The sequence below is a fragment of the Loa loa genome (genome assembly GCF_000183805.2).
Source record: "Loa loa unplaced genomic scaffold supercont3.101, whole genome shotgun sequence".
In the NCBI taxonomy this organism is placed as follows: Eukaryota; Metazoa; Nematoda; class Chromadorea; order Rhabditida; family Onchocercidae; genus Loa; species Loa loa.
In genome coordinates this window covers 3,443-13,314 of record NW_018108281.1, presented here as the reverse complement: position 1 = coordinate 13,314, position 9,872 = coordinate 3,443, and the positions used below count along the sequence as shown (strand labels likewise).

Here is a 9,872-nt window from a genome sequence, read left to right as displayed (position 1 = left end):
ACTTATCCTTCACTGAAGCAACCGAATTTGGGTCTAAATCTCATACGTATTACTTATCATTAATCTCATTACTCATCAAAAGAAGCATACGATAAAGTGGCGAGATGAAAAAATTTGTTTTACGAATTACTCGGAGGAAAATTGCATCCTTTAGCAACCAGATTTATTACACATCCAAAATGATTGGATTCATTCTTTAAAAAATTCGAAATTCACTTATAATAAAGAAATTCGACAAAGTCGGAGGATTATTCAAATCATTGTGTATATATATTTTTAATTTACAGCTTCTGATAGCAATGCATTTTCAACATTTTGCTATCCTTGCATTCATCGTGATATCATCCAATATTACATCAGCAACAAGTAGACTTCTTGAATTTTCGAATATTTAATTTAAATGAACTTTTTGAAGTGATACACTATACATAATTGGGAAATTTGAATGAATTTGCATTTTCTGTTTAAACATATGAAGAACAAGAGCTTTAGTGATGAATTCATTAAATTTTCAGGTTGAACAGTTGTGGATGAACCCAGCGCTCACAAAAAGAAACATTGGAACTAAATTTCGGTATCCCAAAAATAAATTAGTCTCTGCTTTTAAACAAGTGGGACGTATAATTGCTAGTTACTTATTCAGCAAAGATTTAAAAAATCTTAGCAAATAAGCATTCTTCTTTCACTTGTCTATTATCACGCTACAAATATTCCCTAAGGCTTGAAAATCATATCTGCTAAATTTTGTAATTTCAATTACTAGTAACTATAGGAGATAAGGGAAATTGAAATGAGTTAATAAGTTATAATGAATTCATTGGAAATAATAAAAATAATGGATTATTCTTTTATATAATCTTACAGGGGAATCCCGAGATGTCTGAATATGCAAACCACGAGTTAAGCCGTCGATATAAAATACTGCGCTACCGGGACGATAAAACAACTCCTCCATATTTAAAGAAAGCTTGGAACTCGAGTCTACAACGAATTTCACCGATTTGGGGGCATGCTGCATTCTTTGTTCCTTTGAATAAATATAAAATAATAATTTACTAAAGATCAGAAAAAACTTCCAGGAGACGAAAATTTGATGATGTAGTGATGTAAATTTAAGCTTTAGTAAAAAAAATACTTCGCGATGCATCATTGGACACCAATTCATGCTATTTTCTTTGGTGGAGAAAAACCGATAAATACAATTGTCACAGCGTTGGATTGCTCAATGCTGATATTCACTTCTCAGGAAGGTCATCTAAAAATACGCAAGGAATTTGTACATAGAAATTTTTGGCGGACTTTTGCGTCATATGTCTTACTGTAATTAATTAAAGAATAGCATTAAACCACTATTAAATAAACAAATAGTTCTAATTATGTGATTTCAGCAAATAATCCATTCTACCCCAGTAAAATAAAAGGAAATCCAATGAACGAATGATTATCCCATACAGTTTGTATTCATTCTCGGACTAGAACATTGATTATTGGATCATGGGCAAGAAGTTTGTCATCTTTTATACAGCTGTAGTCATTGTCAAACTATGCCAAAATCATCCAATGTTGCGATACAATCGTTTTTGCCACAAATACTGCAGTGATTTCTATTCCAAACTTTGTATTAATAATTAGATGTGACAGTCGAATGGTCACAATACACGAGTGATAATGACAATGACAATGATGTGATGCTTGAGTGATAATGATAATGATGTGATATTTGAGTGACAATAAAATCTTTGTCTAAATATACTAAGAATTGTAAGCAGAAGGCATAATAGCGCAAACAATTCAATTAGGGAATGGAATTAGAATTAGAATTAAACCAATATACCAAAAATGTAATTCATTCCCTCCCCCCTCCCCCCCTCCCCCCCACCCCCAAAAGATCAATGAAGAACTCTACCGAATACTTAATATTCATTGGGTATGTTGGTCTTTGTCATGGTTGTCTTTAACTACAACAGTTTTTTCAGTGGACGAATATCACTTCTCAATCATCTGGAAATTGGTGAAGTGAGTTAATTAAAACTTAATGCATTAGTATGCAACACTCCGTGTGAAGTGTTATGTTCATAATGAAGTGAATTCTACATAGGACTTCATTGCTAGGGCTTATTAGAAGTGCTATCTTTGGAACTAATAAGATAATCATGAATCCCAAGATCCAGTGATGTTGGCTGTTGTGACTAGTAGCGGCCCCAAATCTATTCATATTGACGCTGAAAGTGAAGCGCTGGATGCAGCCAAACAAATTCGAAGGAAAGTTGTTAGCATGCCAATTCGCGTTGTTGCTCAATCGGATAATCGAAATAGAACGTAAGTTAGACTTGATTGTTTCTTGGCTCATAGATCAATTTAGAATGGAGTGACACCGAAAGGTGTTGATTACGACAATATTCATCCACAGAATGTGTTTGATAGGAATAACATTAATTCCGGTGCTAAATAAGAATCTTTCTTGACGGCTTTCGAAATAGGACAAATGCTATAGTAATTATGGACAGACGATGAATATTTTAATATTGCCACAACGAATATCTCAGTTTCAGCACATACAACAATCTCTCGGTAGTGGATGGTAAAGTATTAATATTCTACGGATCTGACATAAATGCGTCGACCCATCTTGTAGATAGAAATAACAGCGAAATGTTGGAAACAAAGTTTGAGGACTGGAAGGTTTGATTTGTTTATTCGCTCTAATTGTTTTTTAATTTACTTCAGTTTATTCGTAATCGTTAGTGTTGTGAAGTCATTTTCTTATTAAAAGCTTGTTAATTCTTCAGATTTTTGAGGTTTGACTGCGTTTTTTAAGTGACTTCACGTGTTGTCAATATTTATCAAAAATATGCTCGTTATAACTTTGCTAATTGTGTAAAATTATCCCTTTTCTGCAGAAGAAATTGCTCTTCTTTAACACTCATCAAGTAATAGCCTTTCATTTTACTGTGGTCAATGGCACTGAACCGGAGGATAGCGAAGAAATATTCAGGTAGGGTATTAAGAACATTCAATGGTACATTCATGATCACTTTCCAGAATCACATATTGGTGTATTGCGGAAATGTCACAGCAAAAGTGGACAGGGCAAACTGTTTTGTTGGCTTTGCCTTTTCTCTGATCTGATAAGACTATGGATATCACTTTTCCCTTTGCAGTAATACTGCTGAGTACGTTACGTTTACTTGATAAATCATCGATGACTGGAGTTAACTATCAAGTTGAAACAGAATTTCATTTCCATGCCGGTCATGTATATGCCATTGTTGGTTTTCGAAAATTTGGTGAGAAAAATCCAGTTATGGGAAATCTTTCCGAGGAAAGTGATTGGTTTTTATTATTAAATGACTATTTCGTAGATATAGTTCAGATGAATTTCGATAAGTGATTCAATTGTTTTGTCAGCAGCTAAAGCCATAAAGACATTATTATGAAGTATGATAAACATTTGACAAAATATAAACGGATAGTTCACTTGTGAAATCATGCAAAATATGTAAATTGAATAGCCAATTTCTGTGCTTTGAATACACAACCGTAATTAGGCCTTTGACTAATGAGGCCAACGATGCTTTCTATTTCGTTGTTCTGAATGTGCTCATAGATTTGCATATATTCTAAAATACACAAAGTCATACTGGAGACAAAATAATTTCGAGCATATTTTATCGAAAAAAGAAAGAAAACTGATTGCGATTGCAATGGTTGGCAATCATCCATTCAAAAGACGTAAAGGAAACTGTTTGATTTTTATGCTTCCATTATGATGTTTAAGTCGAAAATATGATGCTTAACAGTGAAATCCAATGTATTCAACGCCAATTAATTATTACTGCGCAACTAAGTTCTACTGCCTTAACTTTCATACACCTTTTTGAACGATTTCACTCATACCAAAAATTTAAAAATAATGTCCTGTCTATCATTTATGGAATGCATATATCATACGGTAAATTTGCAGTGACCCTTCAACGCTGTTAAAAGTTGATAAGAAGTTCAGTTTTTCGATTCAGGTTGAACCAATAATTTATCAGTTGAAAAAAAAATATGGATTAGTCGACTGTGTCAAAAACGTTGAAAGAAATTGGTTGTACTAATAGACTTTTATTGATTTCTACCAAGTAAATGGTAAACCAATGGACTTCATAAGTGTAAACCGATCGCGAGATTGCAATGTTTATTTCCATTTTTATTGCTTAGAATTTGAGCCTAATAAGGCTGTGAAAATACCAATGTTATATGGAAATGAAATATTCGAATTTTGTGACTTTTTTTTAGGTCGAAGTTTTTGCTTTATTGCATACTTAACTAAAAGTTCTCAATTCGTTCCTCAATTATTTACTACTCTTTTGATGTACACTATTTGTGTTGCTTATTTAATTTTTTTTTCTTTTCTTACTGGCGATTTTTCATAAAATAAGTATGCGAAGAATACCTTTACAAATTATATAACATGAATTAACCATATTTAACCACATTTAAGGATGCCCGAATATTTTCAATTTAAAATAAAAAAGTGAATCAGTTTGATTCAACGACAGTTTTCATTGCATGTACGAGATCGGCAGACGTTGAGACAAGTTATCGGATCAGCCTGATTCCGGAATAATTTTCGGATATATAATTCATCCAGATGCTTTAATCTTTCATATTGAAGAAGAATGGTGGGAAGAGGATTGAGAATCTGATTGTTCATTTTCGGGAAAGGTGACAAATGTGACTGATAGAATGCCATTAACAGTCAAATGATTGGGAAAGTTTTGTGCGGTCATAACATCGTGTCACTTATTAATTTTATTGTTCTTATTCAAAATCGACCAGCAATATTATGAAAGAATGTCCTCTCCGAGATTTCCTCCCATAATTCAACACTGTGATTTTGTAGTGATAAAGTTCTTGGTTGTTGCTCATCAGATTCTCCTGGAATTATGTCGGTATATGCTTGGTGTAGTGTATTATATATCAAACTTATTTGGAAGCAATGCAAATGAATAGATTATCGATTTGATCATTCAATGTATTTTGACAACGAAATTGATGATTATTTTATAGATAACCCTAAATAAATAAGAAATCGCATTAGCACTACGGAAATTACTGTTAACTTGCTACTTGCGCAATATCTGAATTTGGAAGGATTTCCGATGAGAATATATCAATTAATTAGTCGGAGATCTCCTTAATTGTTATCTTTACGTCAGAACAATCATTCAGGATGATATCTCAAGGAATATGTTTTGAACGACTATTCAGGATAATACCCCAAAGAATAGATATATGTGAAAAGAAATTGGACAATATTCCCTTCCGGCTGTTTTCATTTCCCAATACAGTTAGTAGTACTGTAATTTAGCCTTTTTAATCGATAAGAAAGAAACCTTGATGAAGCGACCGATTGTAGAACGGTTGATGCATTAATTGTTGTTGTATTAAGCATATATCTTAATGAAAAATGAATGATTTGTTGTCTATTAATTGTTGTTTACTGTATAGTTGGCAAGCATGAACATTTGATTTGATAGCTATTAACTTTGAAAAACAATCATTTTAAACTTCATATTTATTGAAAATTTCTACTACCGTTATAATAGATTGTACTTCACTATTGTTTTTATCAACACTATAGTACTCAATAATACAATATGGACCGTACACATAAATCTAATTTATTTTGCTCTCCTTCAATATATGACATATTGGTGGAATGTCTTTTTTCTTTTTTTTGACATTTGGTTATTTTTGAAGCGAAAAGTTTCGCGACCAGTCAAAATTTATTAGAGTCGGAGAAAAAAGTCCAACGAAACAAAGCAATGTTTCTTTTGAAGATAAAAGAGAATTAGGATAGGAGAAAAGCAGTAAAAACCACTTCTCAAATTAATTCACTTCCAAACTAACTCATTTCTTATTTTATTGTATTATTATAGATGGAAAATTTTTGAGACATTTTTGGAAAATTACTGAAAAAAAGCAATGGTTAATGAAATATTTTGCAAAATACATATTCTTATCCATTAAATCAAGATACCACGCTGATATGATAATAATAAACGACAAAAGTAAGAATTGATAATGGATCACGATATCAATCCCTATCGTTATAATGTGATTATAATTATCAGCGGAAGCACTAATCTTTTGAACGATTATTTCAAACTTAAAAACAGTGCATTTTCAAATTTGAAACTGTGTAAATGATATTCGATAATGCAATAAAAACAAAATAGACAAAGGAAGGAATGCTAATGAAATGACAATAATTAGAGGCTGAGATAATGATTGATTAAGATGACTTATAGCTAAAAAATCATTATCATTACACTATCATTTCTCATCTTTATATCCATTATAGAAGTATGCATAAAGCATATGAAAAATCGGAAAGAACATAATCTTCTTACTGTTAGTTGCTATTTCAGAATTGCTTTCAGATTTTGAAATATGATACAGCGGCGGATTCCTGGCTTGGTGCTTAGATGAACTATCGAACAGTGAAAATGGCTATAAATTTAAGCAAATTAAATTAAATATTATCACGAAATTATTTGTAAAAGTTGCTTCTATACAATCCCAAAATAAATATTGCTATGTTTCTGAACAAAGACAAAAAAAATCTTTCTCTAACTTTCAAAATAAACAAAATATGCAACGACATCATTGATTGGTTTTAAGTTTTGCTGACGATATGTGTTCTAGCCTTAATTTAAAAATTAGAGTTCAAATGTCAGCAGTGAAGCTGTCGTCCAATAAGTAATTAAAATTTGCGGAGATTAAGGCAACTAACCTAATTTAATACCTAACAACTCTTTATACTTTACTTGTGGTTTACTTATAACATTCATTAAAATACCTTCTTTTCCTGTTCATTGATATCAATATTAACTGATGATACGGAATCCGATTTTTTTGATGACATATCCGAAAACGAAATGGATTCAGACATCAAATCGGTTGTTTCACCGTCCGATATCGAAACACTGCTAGATTTGCTTGAATCGATATCTTTACTGCTTTGAAGATCAGTGGTACTTTCGTGATCAGTGGCGATTTCATCTACTGTTACGTTTTTAATTTCTTCATTGTTTTTTTCTGTCTGTTTTGAATCTACCAGTGACCTTCGAGGTTTTACATGTCTCAATGACAAAGCAGCAATTTCGGTTGGTCTGACCGGCCCGGAACATTCGGTTTGTTCCTTGATTTCCTGGACATTTAGAACACTTCAATTTCTGGTTTTCAACTTTCAATATTTTTCATTGTAGCGTAAATAACACCAGCTATTTTACTACCAGAATTTGATTTCTAACTTTGCAATTACAATCGAAATCTTCCTCAACATTGGTCTGTTGTTACTTTTGGTATTTGCAATTTCTAATAACAAAAATTTTCGAAATTAGCACTGAATTCTTAGCTAACTAAACAGAAAAAAAGCACATTTCACGTTCAAATGAAATAATTTATTAAATTAACAGGTTCAGTTGTCATTGTCCGAGATGATATACTCTTGAAGGATTCCATCGATGTTGATCTGTCTGAATCCTTCGTCTGCTTCCGGTAGGTTCGCTTTTCACGTTGTGACTTCTTGTAATTGTAAAGATTTGAGAAACTATTGAACACATCGAATTAGCTGATCAATGAAGCAATGAAAGAAAACTAGATTGTAAATCGATCTGGGTCATTTAGGTCAAAGCATCGAGAGGACATTTCTGTCATTGTCATCTTAGAATTATTGATTGCCAGAGAAATTAGAAAATTATCCAAAATTAGAAATTCATGAAACTACAGTGGAATTACCATTAATTTGAAATCAAATGGTAATTTATGTTGTTTGACGAGGAAATAGGATGCATTCGAAGGTAATGGTGAACTCGGTGATACTGATTGATTCGAGTTTGAATCAGCTTCCTTCTTGTTCCACATAAAGTCAGATTCACTTGAAATTGACTTCTCATTTGCCATCTGTTTCAATTTTGTCTACAAAATTATGATTACCACATATTACAAATAGTATCATACGACACAAATTCCTGAAATCAATTAGCAAAATTATTGGTGGATTTTAAAAAATTTTAGGCACAATAATTTTTTTTTTTAAGAAATGTTTCCGAAATATTTTCCAGTATTGATTTTCTAACTTGTCATATAAGGAATTACCGTTGATCCGGCTTGTAATGATTTCTCCGGGGATGGCAAAGGTTCATGACCAGATTTCTCGCCAACTTTTGATCTTGTAGCAACTTTGACCACATTTTTCATTGATTTTATCCCTTCATGAACAACATCCGATACAAACGGATTTATCTTTAGCATTGTTTTCGTTACCATCTGACCTTTACCCTTGGCATTTGTGATATCATAATTCTTCTTCTGAAATTTAAACTACTAGTTTAGTTATATTGTGTTTAACATATCCAAACATTCTCACTATAAGTGCTCTCATATACATATCGTATTCTCACTATACATAGCCGCTCTTGTCAAAATGCCTTATCTTTTACTTTATCCATAAAGTAATATAAATTAGAAAAGACTTGAATTCATATTTATGAAAAATGTAATTCGTATCAAATAAATCAGCCGTTAAATTTCCAAGTTTAATTCTAAGTTTAGTAACCTTTGATATGTCACAGCACGGAATCATTGCATTATATTTTCTTCCCATCGTTAAGCACTTATCACTTTCGCATTCTATATTCTTATTCTTATCACCACTATCACTAAGTGGCAAGGATGATTTGCTAGATGAATTGAAACAGCAATAACGCTGAGAACGACGAAGAAGTTCTTGCAGTTGGAAAAGTTGTGATTGTAAACTGAAACAAAAATCATTCATATCAATTTCTTTTAATACTTAGATAAATGGTCGGAAAATCGATCTCCTTCATTCGAACAAAAATGGATTCTGATTCATTTCCGGGTATTTCCCGATATTTATACTTACTAATGTCTCGCATCATCTAATTGCCAATATTCGGCATCATATACATCAATAACTTTTTGAAGATTTGTCAGATCGGTTTCAGTTTGATGGATTTGTTTTCTTAATGATTCATAACTATTCATTTGAAAATACAATTCTTGGCGCAATTCGATCCGTTTCAATACAAGTTTTTCTGCTATAATTCTATACTTCTCTTCTTCGGCTGTTTCTATCTGAAATTAATCAATTTTTTGTTGATATTTGAGAAGCGAATTATCTATCGATCGACTTACTGATTTATTTTTAATTAAATACATCACTTAATCCGATAAGATGAGTCTACCTGAAGTGCTCGTCTCTCTGCAACAGCAGTTGACATCAAAATCTCGAACAATTCCCGATTTACAAATGCCATTTCATCCAGAATTATTGCCCAGTTAGCAGCATCGAAATTCTTTACAAAGTGATTATTAAACTTTTGCATTCCAAAGTTCATTATTAATTTGTTTTTTAGACGATATTTATTCATTGGCATTTATGATGTTTTTATTTCATTAATTATCTCTTTCTGGTATAAAAGTTGGTATGATTTTCAATTATTTAAACTTTATTTCAAACAAACCATTTTTTTTTCAATCTTCTTCACATTTATTTACTACAATGCACTTATATCTTACAATCATTCAAAACATTTCATTTAGATAACTAAAAAAGAAGGACATTGCAAATGTAATTGGAAAATAACTGGAAAGAAAGACCTGCTCAGAAATTAATTTTGAAATTTTCGTTAACTGTTCTGCATAACGTCTTTTCCGATTCCCAATTTCAATATTCGAAGTCTCACAATTGATACAAAAAACATTTAATTCTTTAAGTCTAAAAATTTAATGATCATTTTGTAACTTATTGTGTGCTTGTTGATAAGATATATATATATATATATATATATATATAT

The 9,872-nt window shown here is 31.6% G+C and overlaps 3 protein-coding genes across 3 annotated transcripts; 2 read left to right on the top strand and 1 right to left on the bottom strand.

Annotated features, from left to right (window-relative positions):
- Window positions 1-299: 299 nt before the first annotated feature.
- Window positions 300-1,059, top strand: LOAG_09709 (hypothetical protein; the record flags this gene model as incomplete). The annotated part of the gene is made up of 3 exons (XM_003145236.1): window positions 300-366; window positions 493-611; window positions 865-1,059. The coding sequence occupies 3 exons, from the start codon at window positions 300-302 to the stop codon at window positions 1,057-1,059; spliced, it is 381 nt and encodes a 126-aa protein (XP_003145284.1).
- A 1,114-nt stretch (window positions 1,060-2,173) lies between these two features.
- On the top strand, window positions 2,174-2,999 carry LOAG_09708 (hypothetical protein; the record flags this gene model as incomplete). Its single annotated transcript, XM_003145235.1, has 3 exons — window positions 2,174-2,319; window positions 2,553-2,682; window positions 2,901-2,999. The coding sequence occupies 3 exons, from the start codon at window positions 2,174-2,176 to the stop codon at window positions 2,997-2,999; spliced, it is 375 nt and encodes a 124-aa protein (XP_003145283.1).
- A 3,842-nt stretch (window positions 3,000-6,841) lies between these two features.
- Window positions 6,842-9,401, bottom strand: LOAG_09707 (hypothetical protein; the record flags this gene model as incomplete). The annotated part of the gene is made up of 6 exons (XM_003145234.1): window positions 6,842-7,201; window positions 7,792-7,971; window positions 8,152-8,364; window positions 8,612-8,810; window positions 8,939-9,150; window positions 9,261-9,401. 6 exons carry the CDS (start codon window positions 9,399-9,401, stop codon window positions 6,842-6,844), a joined length of 1,305 nt encoding a protein of 434 aa, XP_003145282.1.
- Between the last annotated feature and the right edge of the window lie 471 nt (window positions 9,402-9,872).